The sequence below is a fragment of the Vombatus ursinus genome, unplaced genomic scaffold (assembly GCF_900497805.2).
Source record: "Vombatus ursinus unplaced genomic scaffold, bare-nosed wombat genome assembly UNPS02014804.1, whole genome shotgun sequence".
In the NCBI taxonomy this organism is placed as follows: domain Eukaryota; kingdom Metazoa; phylum Chordata; class Mammalia; order Diprotodontia; family Vombatidae; genus Vombatus; species Vombatus ursinus.
In genome coordinates, this window is record NW_020954582.1 from 8,623,887 (window position 1) to 8,636,884 (window position 12,998).

Sequence of the window (12,998 nt, forward strand, 5' to 3'; positions counted from 1 at the left end):
GGAATATTTTAAATGAGTAGTGACATAAGTGAATATAGAAAATATGCTTTATAATTTTTAATTTTTCCAAATATATATTATAATTATACATATTTTTGTATGTCACTTGTCTCATGAAATAAACAGAATTACATACATTGTAACTGATTTCTACTTATATCACATGCCTCATGAATCTACACTGAAGATGTCCATACATAACCAAATAACAGATACATTGATAATTAATGCATAGAAGTTAATTTCTTACTTCTCTAGGTAGTTCTGGGAGAAAATTCTCATCAACAGCTAATGTTCGAAGACTATGCAGGTAGCCAATAGTGGAAGGTAAGCTCTCCAATTCATTACAGCTGCAGTCAAATTCTTCTAATAAAGATAAACTGAAATTTCAAACACAGTTTAAAGCATTTAAAATTTTTAGGGAATGAAAATCAGATTCTATAAAGTCACATTACCCATATCGTCAAAACAAACTGAGATCTGTCACCTAGTGGTCTCATTAAAAAGTTATTTAAATTATCTTAACCAATTTGCTTAAATAGGTCAATTTAGTTCACAAAGAAAAGTATGACTTCTCCTTTGAGTTAACCTCTCGTTTGTCCCAAGTTATCATTTTACTGCTGTGAAGATGCTGGTTACATCTTACAAGTGACCAAAATGAATTTCTCAAATGCGGGCATGTTTAAGTTGTTCTGCAGAGCAGTGGTGTCAAACTCAGATAGAGATGGAGGCCATTAAACTGTACAGAAGAAACTCTGTGGGGCACATATTGACTTAGAAAACCATACAGTTATGGGTTCAATTTTTGTTATTAACACAGCAACCCATTCAAATCGGATAAAAGCTACATTTGAATCTGTTGTGGGTGTGTGCTTGATACCTCTGTAGCAGAATCACCATTTACTCAAGGCTGCACTGCTGGCTTGCTCAGTTCGATGGCCACTCAATGGCCAGCCCAAAGGGCCTGGCAGAACCCCAGTTCTGCATAGCCCAAGGTCGGCTGCCCCTCTTTGCCTGGAGGGCTCATTAGTATCTTCGACTCAAGTGTCTATAAAAGACTCATTATGTCCCATGCTAACACTGCTCCTTATTTTCCTCGAAGACTCACTTCAGGTCTCCTGCCTTCTCTGGGAAACCTAGGGGTCTCTCTCCCTCTCAGATTAGATTGTTCTTGATTATCGGGGTGCATATGGTATGGCTCAGCAGTCTGTCAGAGCCTTGAAGAGAGGGATCGTGTTTTCTGTCCTCAGCTGTCCCTGCCTTGACTTCAGAAGGCACTTAATGATTTTTAAATTGAACTGGCAGTTCTCTGTGAGGGCTTGGATTTCCTATCAAGCCCAAAAGACTGAGGACTTCACTTCTCTTGTGTGTAGAGAGCAGGGCCATTTTTAACCATCCTGTGCTGATTGTACAATGTGAATATCCTCTATGGCAGAGGCATCATTATCTGTTTCCAAAGAGCAGGCTTCTGCTTCTTCTAGAAGAGAAAGTAAAGATTCACAGTGGTCACCAGGGAGACAAAAATGTTCCTTGAAAACAAAATAAAACAGAATCAGAAGGACTTTAATGGAAAAACGAGGAAGATGGATGTAGAGGCAAAGGACACTGCTGAATTCTGCCAGTTTGGAGGGTGGAAGGGTGTGATGTATTAGTGAAAAGGAAGAGGGATCACTAAAAACTTTGAGGCAAGAAACATATCTCAAGCTCTTTCTGAAGAGGAGGGAGTTAGACTTTCTGGGGAAGAAACAGTTGTTGGTTTTCCAAAGTATTATGATGTGGCACTTGGGAGATACCAAGTGGGAAACTGACCAGTTGAGGGTCAGAGGGAGGAAGATGAGGGCTAGGTTGTTGGTGACTCTCTTTTGAGGAATATTGACTCGATTGTTTATTAATCTGAAAATAATCATAAAGAGGCCCATTGTCTTCTAAGAGTCCATGCTCAGGACATGATGACATCTAACAGAGGACTTCTACCCATTTTGATGAGTCATGTGGGCATAGATGTGGCTGCCTGAAGGATTCTAGAAAATACTGCTGAGGAACACAAAGTGTTGAATAAGAAAAAGAATACAGGGCAAAGGTAATGATTTCATCACTGTTGATTGAAGGCAAAGGTTTTGGAAGGGAAAGGGAAATGCGGGAAGAGAACATATGGTTAAGAATGTGACAAATGAGAATGGTATTTGGACTTCTGGACCAGGGTTTGAAAAATTTAAATGACAGGCTACTGACCAAAGATGGAGTACACCTAATAAGGGATGGTGAAAATATATTTCCTTGGTGTCTTGAAAGCCTATAATATAGGCTTTAAACTGAAAAGGATGGAGGAGGTAGAAAACCACCTGCTGACATCAATCATGTTAGATACCCTACCTAAACAGTATCTATGATGAGGGAAGAAGAATATTAGTAGTAGACAATCCCAGAAATTCCCAAGATACAAAATTCAAGAAAGGTACCAGCCATCAAACATTGCCTGAGATACCTATACAAGCATGTATAAAGTACAGGTAATATGCCTATTGAAAAAAACAAAACAAAACTGGAAGATGGGATTCTGAGCCACTTCAATGATAAAAGATCCTGGAGAATGGAAAAAGGTCCAGCAGGATTGGAGAAGGGCAAATGTCTCGTTTTTCAAATGTGAGAAAAGAATGAAGTCTGCTGTAGCCTGAGGGATTTAACTTCAGTTCCAGGCAATATTCTAAGACATATTAAAGGGATCATGGGATAGAATTACCGTTTTAAACATTATTAAATACTCACACACATACACACACATATATATCATACCAGACTAATCTCACTTCCTTTTTGGATGAAGTTAAAAGAACGGTGGGTCATAGGAATGCTATAGATATAATTTACCTATATTTTAGCAAAGCATTTGAAAATATGTGAGGAGCTATTCTTTGTGGGAAAGCTATAGAGATGTGTGCCAGATCAATGGTGTTAAACTCAAATAGAAACAGGGGCCACTAAATTATACATAAGGATCCCTGCATGCTGCACATTGACTGAGAAGACCACAAAGTAACATTATCTATGTTTTATTGGATTTTTATTTATTTTATTAAATATTTCTAATTACTTTTAATCCTGTGTGTTCTCCAGGGAGTACTGTGCCCCCAAGTGAGTTGAAAATAGTGTGTTGGACACATTTGGGCTAGAAAATGGTGCAACCAGGTGGTTTGGAACTGTGTGAAAGGTTGGACCAAAGCAGAAGATAATGGTTGATGGCACCTTGGAAGAGGGTCTCCAGGAGGGGGCCCCAGAGATCTGAGCTTTGCCATCTGTAATTTAACAAACTTTTACCAATGATTTAGATGAAGGAATAGAAGATATATGAAATGTATAGATGATGTGAATCTGGGAAGGATATCGAAGACACTGGATGAAGTAGGTTTTTGAGGTTTATGCACTTAAAATATTTTATTTTTAGTTTTCAGCATTTGCTTTTGTAAGATTTTGAGTGCTAAATTTCTTCCCCCATTCCTTTTACTCCTACCCCCCCAAGACAGCATGAAATCTGATATAGGCTATACTTGTGTGATCATATTAAATGTATTTCCACATTAGTCATGTTGTGATAGAAGAATCAGAACAAAAGGGAAAAAACCATGAGAAAGAAAAATAAAAAAACCCAACAACAACAAAAGAGAAAATAGTGTTTCAATCTGCATCCAGACAACAGAATTCTTTCTCTGGATGTGGATAGCATTTTCCATCATCAGTCTTTTGGAATTTTCTTAGAAGATTGCATTGCTCAGAAAAGCTAAGTCTAACAAAGTTGGTCATTGCACAGTGTTGCTGTTACTATGTACAGTGTTTTCCTGGTTCTGTTCACTTCACTCAGCATCAGTTGGCTTATGTACTTTTCAAAGTTATTTATGTTTTTTTTTCATGAAAATAAGAATCTCATGCTGTAAATGCAATTTATAGGATGGATATACATATGCTTTATATGCCAGCTACAACTATCTATAATAGAATACTAATACTAGTAATTCTAACAATGCATTCTAACTTTCTCCATAGAAGTTGGACATTTCCTCAAAAATGTGGCTTCTTGTGAATTGAACAAACTTCTACAATGATATCTGTTGTCCTTTAATGTCTTTACCCTTTTCCTAAAACTGGGTAATGTTAACCACCTGCTTTCTCTTTCTACTGCCCAACTGTAACTGAGCTCTCAGTTCTGCATAGTAGTTATTTTATGTAAATGCCAAATGATTACAACAGTTTCAAGCTTATCTACTAAAGTAAACTACTGATAAGAAATTAAGCCAATAAAAAAAATTTGAAATGGACATATGAAAAGTCATTGATTCGAATTATTACCACGTCCTTCAGGAGTTTAAGTGCTTTAAAGCAATGGTCATAATAAGGAGACCAAAGAACCCCAGAACTGTTTTAACCAGCAAACACTTGAATTCTCTGCCATATAGAGACCAAGCAATGAAGGGTAAAACCAATTTAAAATATAAACTCATATGTAAAACCTTATAGAGGATGATGGTAGATTATAAGCAAGATCACATTACAGAACTGTGAAGAGGTAGAGGAAAACGTGTATGAAGAAAACTGGACACAGCCTCCAGCTAAGCCAGCTCACTACAAGAGCATTTAGAAATAAAACTAAGAGAATGAAAGTCTCTCAATCGCCTTCAAGTGGAACACCTTAAAGCTAGGAGAACAGAAGAAAGTCCCCTTCCCTCCTCCAAAAGGAACACATCTCTCAGTGTTTCCATAATGATCTATCTTTATAATTAATGACTGGGGAACAACCACATTTGAATTTCAACACTTTTGTCCTAGATGTGCTATAATAAGAAGCTGAAGAAAATACAGTCAGGAAGAGCAAATGGAGAAATCTAAGTATGCAAGGGCTGCAATCCTCCTGGAGGCAACACCATTGTGGAAGCTCTGAGGGAACAATTTTCAAGTCATCTGAAAGAAGAGAAAATGTCATACAACTGAAGGGAAAAGCTAAAAGGTGGAGTTTTCCATTATTAACCTCAGAAGTAACTCAATGGAAATGACAGTAACTATGAACTCATATGAGGCTTTCTCAAGCCTATAAGCTTTGGGCGAGTATAATCTTCTTGTACACACATAGCTGTTTGCATGTGGTCTCCTCCGTTAGAATATGGCTTCCTTTATGACACAAATCATGTTTTTGCCTTTCTTTGTATCCCTGTGCTAAGTGGGGCTACAAAGAAAGGTGAAAATAGTCCCTGGCCTCAGGGAGTCCATGGTCTAATGGGAGAGAAAACATGCAAACACCTATTTATAAACAAGCTCTAGATTGGATCAATTGGCTGCATCTCATAGGGAAGGCACTAGAATTTAGAGGGATTAGGAAAAACTTACTGTAGAAGGTGGGATTTTTAGCTGAGACTTAAAGGAAGTTAGAAAACTAGGCAGTGGAGATGAAAAAGGTGAATATTCTAGACATGGGGGATAGCCAGAGACAATCCATAGAAATATCTTGTTGGCAAGTCAATAATGAGAAATTTTGCTCTGCTCAGTCCAATGCTGTCTTAACAAACAAGGAAGGGTCTCGTGGCCTCACCACCCTTCAACTGTGTGACAGGAAAGATGAGGACTGAGAGAGAATATCGTATGTAGACACCTGCGGGTTCCCATCTTCTGGACCCTTTCAAGAAAAGAGAAAGTAGCCTAGGCTGAGAGTGGTTGGACTGTTATTGATTGCATTTGCTGAGTAATAACAAGTAATGGATTTTTTCAAAGAATTTGGTATGCTTTTGTCTTTCAGTTATCTTAGGCTCTCAGAATTGTGCTGCCTTGATACTGAACCATCTCTGTAGAGAACCTGGCAGAATTATGGTCTTCTAGTATAGTCTCCAAGCACTCAAAGTAAGCTCCATGCCATGATGAGACACTAGAGGAGGAGACTGTGGACCCAAGGAGTTGGCTTAGACTATCTGTGAAGGCCCTTCCAACTCTAAGAGTCTGAGTCTCTAGAAATCACTTTCACCACTGGAATTTTTTTTTTTTTGCTTTTTGGTGAGGCCACTGGGGTTAAGTGACTTGCCTAGAGTCATATAGCTAGTAAGTGTCAAGTGTCTGAGGCTGGATTTGAACTCAGGTCCTCCTGACTCCAAGGCCAGAGCTCTATCCAGTGTGCCACCTAGCTGCCCCCAGAACTGTTAAAGATAACATTTAACCATCTATATGTTATTGTCATGAATATGGGGAGAGATTCAGGCCCACAAAAATACATAAAATATAATTTGAGCATCATGCATACATGTTTTGACAACGCATCCCAGAGTTTAAATAATTAATCCGGAGGATTATTGCATGCCTCAGCTGAAACCACACATTCATTCATGACACTCAAATTCCATTTGAGTTATAAACTTTCTTCAATAATTATACTCAATAATTTCTGTGAGGTTGCCATTACATAACAAAGCTAATAAAGCCATCATATTTTGTGTTTAGTCTGATGTTTCCTGCAATGCTGATTTGGTAACAACACAATGTGACTACAACATTTAGTAACTGTCACCAGGGTGCAGTCAAATAGGGTGATGGCTGTCACTATCTGTAGATACAGATCTCTCAAGTTCAAATATTTGGATTTATTACACTTAATTCTATTTGTGAAGTGACCTTTAAAAAAACAAATAGAAAACTATTAATTCACATTATTTCAAACCTCATACTAATCCACATTAATAATCAACAAATTGTAATGAGCACCTGCTTAGAGGCAGCATGATGTGGAAAAAATGCAGTGCTTGGAATCAGGAGAACCCTGGGTTCGAATTGCTCCTTTGATACTTGCAAGCTGTATGACCATGGTTAAGTCAGTTAACCTCTCTGAGCCTTAGTTTCCTCATCTGTAAAATGAGGACAATAATGTATGTAGTACCTAACTCACAGGCTGTTGTGAGGATCAAATGAGAAATTGTGTCTAAAGTGCTTTTAAAGCACCAGAGAAATGTCAGCTGCCATGTGGGAGGCCCCTGGAGGGAGATGCAAGGAGGAAACTAGATTGTCTGGAAAAGAGGTTACAATACAGTTGGGAAGAGAACATGGATCAGGTGAAAAGGTTACCAAGAATAGAACAGAAACACATTCAATAGAATGCAAGAAGTCACAAGGCAAATTATGATGAAATGAGAATGAAATGGTTTAGACCAGTAGTCTCCAAAGTGGAGTGGATATATAAAAATATATATGTGCGTATGTGTGTGTGTGTATATATACACACACACATACACATATATGTATGTATATATATATAATGTTATGTTATGTTTTATATATACACATATATGTATGTATATATGTATATATATAATGTTATGTTATGTTTTATATATATACATATACACACACACATATATGTATGTATATATGTAAATATATAATGTTATATTATGTTTTATTTATATATATATATATATATACATATGAGAGAGAGAGATTAAGCTTGAACAATATCTAAAATGCCAATTGATGCTGCTGCCCTCACCTGCTCTGCCTGTCATATATTCACAGGCCATATTCAGTAAGCAAGGTGACCCAAGGGAAAAGTGGGGCATGCTACAGCTCAGTGTTGTGGCTGGTGACTCTCACTCAGTTCATTTTCCATGCGTCCTAACTTACAGTCTGTGCATGCCTGTTAAGTCAATTTCTGGATTACATTCTCTAGTTTTAACGAAATCAATCCTCACAAAATGGACAAATGGCTTAAAAAGGTTCTTGTAAAGAAACTGCAATTTGAAAACAGGACTAATGAATAATGTGAGCAAAGAGAAAATGGTACTGCTAACACTTCTCTGGCTCTTCGGATGAAATCTTCCTCAGACAAATTACAAGGTAAAAATGACAACTGAGTCAGAACAAGAAGCTGGCTCCCCAAATTCAAAGTTCTCAAGGTAATGTGCAACATGGATTTATACCTACTATTCCTATAGTATCAAAAGTATTCCAAAAGTGCCTAAAGTGTTAATTGCACTTTGAGATACTAGCAAATGATAGTATGAAGCCATCACAATTTAAAAACTAAACATCCAGAACATGAAGATGAAACTACAATTTTTTTCAGTCATGTTTAAAATCACCCAGAATCACAAACTAGGTCACTCTACTCCTCATTCTCTCTAATTTTATATTTCTATTTGTTTTTATAATATACATAATCTATTAGCACAGTTGTACATATATATACTAAATAAATATACATGTTTGTATGTGAGCTAAAAAAATCTTTTATTAATAGCATGAGTGGTCAAATACATGCTATGAGAGTTCTTTGGAAGACAAGAGAATTATGGATTTCAGAGAGTTGGAAAAACTTCACTGAAAGGAGGAATTAAGTTAAATGTTGAAAAATGGATTTGATTTGTGCAAGTGGTGAGAAAGTGAAAGACATCCTCCCAGTAGTAATGATAATGGACAGAAGGACAAGAAGAGTGGACAGTGGAAAGGAAATGGTATGAGCAGAGGACCAGTAATGACAAAGGAAGAAGGAGAGAGAGAAAGAAGAAAAGATGGTAGGAAGGAAGGATGGGACAGAGAAGAAGCAGAAGTAAGATGGATTACAAATACAGGGAGTTTGGTTAGAGAGATGGGTCAGAACAAGTTAGAAATGGCTAGCACTTTAGGATCCTCCGGTATCTGGTTCCAACTTCCCTTTCCACCCATTTGTCCTATGACTCCCTTTGGCATGTACTAGGTGCTAGTCAGTCTGGACATTTCCAGGCTATTCCCTGCATACATTATTCCATCCCACTTGCATTATTCCATCCCACATCTATGTGCATTTATACAAGACATTTTTCCAAGCCTAGTACACATTTCTCCTCTTCAGCTGTGCCTTGAAGAATCCTTTTTCTTTTAGGCTCAGCTCTTTCAGGTGTCACCTTCTCTATGAAACCTTCTCTTATTACCCCAGTTATAACCTCAATGTTTTCTTATTCTTCTAATTATTAGTATTCATCACCACCCTAGTAGAACATATGGTCATGGAAGGCAGGGCCTGCTTTATTTTTATCTTTCTATCCCCAAGGTCTGGCAGGGAGCCTTTAACATAGGAGCCTAAGGAATGTTTATTTAATTGGATCATTTTGGAGGGCCTTGAATGCAAAGTGAAGGGGCTTGAATTTTACACAACAGTAAGGTGTGGACTTCCTAAAAACTTAGAAAGGCTAGTCTGGTGGGCTTTATACTAGGAGCTCCTTTAAAGCAGGGATTATCTTTTGCATTTCTTTGTATCCCCAATGCTTAGCCCAGTACTAGAACAGAGTAGGTACTTAATAAATGTTAGGTGACTGACTGGGAGTATGTAATTTAAAAAAATTTAAATCCAGAATTTATGATAAAATTCCCAATCTGATGACTCCACATTTGATGATTCATTGTTGGGAAAAGTTACCTGCCAGAATTTAGAAGGCATTATTGATTTTAAGAAAGCAGAGACAAGAAACTAAAGATTGGGAGCATAGACTGTCTGGCTGGGTCCTTCCTTTTCTATTCTCTCTATTTTCTCACTTGGTGACCTCATCAGCTCCCATGGACTTAATTATCATCTCAGTGTAGATTACTCACAAATCCTTATTGTCTTTTCTGAGCTCCAGTCTCATAGCTCCAATTGCCTATTGGATATTTCAAACTGAATTTTCCAAAGGCTTCTCAAATGCAAAAACTAAAATAATTAAAAATGAAAATCATTACCTTTTCTTTCAAACTCACCTCCCTCCCTAACTTCCCCAGGTTAGTCAAGGATACCACCATTCTTGTCATCCAAGTTTGCAACCTTGGAATTATCTTCCCTCTTCCTTATCTCACATAACTAACCAATCATGGCTGCCTCACAGCATTGTGCTAGGGGCTGAAGATACAGAGACAAACCTCTGCCAGATGTCCCTGCACTCAAGGAGCTTGCACCCTGCTGCCAGAAACAACAACTACATAGAAAAATATGAAATATAAGCCAAGTGCCTGATGGGGAGATAAAGACAGGAAGTGGCCCTGGATCTGAGCTTTGAGAAGGCCAAGGATTCTATGAGAGAGAGTTGAAGAGGGAAAACCTCTCCAAGATAGGGCCAGACAGCCTGGGAAAAGGCACAGAGCTAGAAGTTAGGAACAGTCAACAGAGCAGTGTGGGGCTTCTGTAGAAGGATGGAGAGGAATAGATGGGAAGGTAAGCTGGAAGACACATTCTGAAGGGCTTTAAAAACCAAGTGGAGAAGTTGGTATATTATCCTAGAAGCAAGAGGATGACACTCACTGTTTTTGAGCTTGGGAATAACATGGTGTTTTAGGAATATCATTTTGGCAGTTGTGTGGAGGATACATGGAAAAGGGGATAGACTAGAATTGAGGGCAATGTTTCTCTGTTGTGTCACTGTACTAAAGGCCCCTTGGGGAGAATGAGTAAATAGATGAGGGGTACAAGAACCAAATCACAAGCTGGTGTATTGATAATGTAATATAGTAGGGATGGAGTGTGCCAATTATCCAGACATGATGCTGAAGCTCCTTCCTTCCTGCCTTCCTTCCTTCTTTCCTTCCTTCCTTCCTTCCTTCCTTCCTTCCTTCCTTCCTTCCTTCCTTCCTTCCTTCCTTCCATCCTTCCTTCCTTCATTCCTTCTTTCATTCCTTCTCCCTCCCTCCCTTCCTTCCTTCCTTCCTTCCTTCCTTCCTTCCTTTTTTCCTTCCTTCCTTCTTTCTCCATCCCTCCCTTCCTTCCTGATTTCCTAAGGACCTTCTAAATACCATGTACTAGAGCTACAAGAACAAAATAAAACAGTTCTTGACTTTGAGAAGGTTACATTCTACTGTGGAAAACTAATCAGAAATCAGGTAAATAAATACAATACACACAGTCAATACAAAGTGATCTGTGGTGGGGATGGCAAGGCACTGGCAACTGGAGTGACCAGGAAAGGCTTCCTGAAGAAGATGGCATTTGAGCTGAGCTTTGAAGAAAGCTAGAGCGGTAAGACAGGGCAGCTAGGTGGCAGTGGGTAGAGCACTGGGTCTGGAGTCAGGAAGACTCATCTTCATGAGTTCAAATCCAGCCTCAGACACTTCCTAGTTGTGTGACCCTGGGCAGGTCACTTCTCCCTGTTTGCTTCCATTTCCTTATCTTTGCTAAAGAAGGAAATGGCAAACCACTCCAGTGACTTTGCCAAGAAAACCCCAAATGGGGTCATGAAGAGTCAGATACAACTGAAATGACTGGGCAACAAAAACAACCACGAAGAAAGGTAGGATGGAGTTGAGGAAAAAGGTGCATTTTACATATGGTGCAAAACTTGTGCAACATCAAAGAGGCAGCAGAAGGAACAACAAGGAGGCCACTTGGCACAGTGCCTGGCACATAGTAGGTCCTTACTAAGTGCTTGTTGATTGACATAGTGTGTGAAAGTGAGTGATATGCAACAAGCCTGGAGAGATCGGTGGAACTGGAGTGTATTGTGTAGTGTTCTGAACCTAAAACAAGACTTCACACTTCATAGTGGAGGGAAGCAGGAGCACCAGGTGTATTGAAGAGAGGAATTCCATCATTAGACTTGTGCCTCAGGACAATCACGTCTGCCGCCATGTAGATATCTACAGGTGGGCTGTTGTAATACTCCAGGTGAGAGGAGATGGGGGCCTGACCAGGGAAGCAGCTAAGTGAGGAGAGGACAGGTGAGAAGACAGATTGAAAGCTGGAAGGGCCTCCAGAGAGCCACTCGTCCAGCCTCCTCACTGGACACATGAGGCTCAAAGAGAGGAAGAGACCGTCCTAGGGCCACACATGGCTACGAAGTGATGGAGGCAGGCTTCAAAGCCAGGTGCTCTACCTCCACACCAGGGTTCTTTCAGCTGCATCTACAGATGTCCCAAAGAGGGAGGGGAAGGCTAGCCAACATGCTGAATGGCAGTCAGGCACCAAAGGATCTCGGCAGCTTAGAATATTGGGCTGAATCTAATAAGATGAAAAGAGAGAAAAATAAGGCCTAAACTTGGGTTCCAAAAGCACTTTTACAAGTATAAGACTGGTGGGATATATCAATTCAACAGAAAAAGACTTGGGCGTTTTGGTGAATGGCAAGTTCATACCTCTAGTAAGGCAGGGTAGCCAACTGGATGCTGTACTGGGAGAGAAGCTCCTGTTTAGGTCTAGGGAGGTGAAAGCTATCCTACAGTCCACGTCATACCATGTCTGGGAGTTCAATCTGGGCATCACATTTCAGGAAGAACCCTGATGTCATAGAGCACATCTAGAGGTTGACTAGAATGATAAAAGGCCCAACATCAGCCCTATGAGGTTCACTTGAAGGAAGTGGAGAGACATCACCCAGACAAGAGAAGACTCAAAGGGGACAGAACCATCTTAAGTTATTTGAAATAAAGGGCGAAAGTGACAAAAAAGGCAGATTTTGGCTTCACCGAAGGAATGATTTCCCAACACTTAGAACTAGTCCTGGGTGGAAGGGGCTGCTTTGGAAGCCTATTGGTTCCACCACAGTTGAAGCCTCCTATAAAACACAAGAGAAGACCACTTCTGAGTTTGTTGCAGATAAGATGACGTGGTGACTGCTGGGCTACCTTCCAACTCTAACAATCTGTGATTTGGGGATTAAATGATAGCAATTTTCAGAAACCATTGATAGAGGTAAAATTTAAATCAGGATCTTTTTAATTGTAATTAAAATTTTAGATACTGTTTCTTCTATTTTTCTACAAAGCTGCATTGAACAGGACTACTCTTAAGAAAATATTGAAGTCCAGTAGTGAAGTTTATGTTCTCTCAGGCATTGGATGATGCTTTTTTAACAAAAATGTCATGCGCTGCTGGGTCTATATGATTATGCCAGAACAAATCACTGCAAACTTAAAAAAATCTGTCACAAAGACGTCTTGTCTACACAGCGGCAAACAAGTAAATACAGGCAATAAATTTGTTTTTCACTGTTTTTCATATGAACATTTGTTTTTCATTGTTTTTCATATGAACATTTCTC

The 12,998-nt window shown here is 39.1% G+C and overlaps 1 protein-coding gene across 5 annotated transcripts in view; it reads right to left on the reverse strand.

Annotated features, from left to right (window-relative positions):
• The window catches only part of LRRC7 (leucine rich repeat containing 7), a 589,282-nt gene that overhangs the window by 132,643 nt on the left and 443,641 nt on the right, over positions 1 to 12,998 (reverse strand). For all 5 annotated transcript variants that reach the window (XM_027873996.1, XM_027873992.1, XM_027873991.1 and 2 more), the window contains one exon: positions 251 to 380. In XM_027873996.1, coding sequence (XP_027729797.1) covers positions 251 to 380 — 130 coding nt within the window. The remainder of the gene's footprint in view (positions 1 to 250; positions 381 to 12,998) is intronic.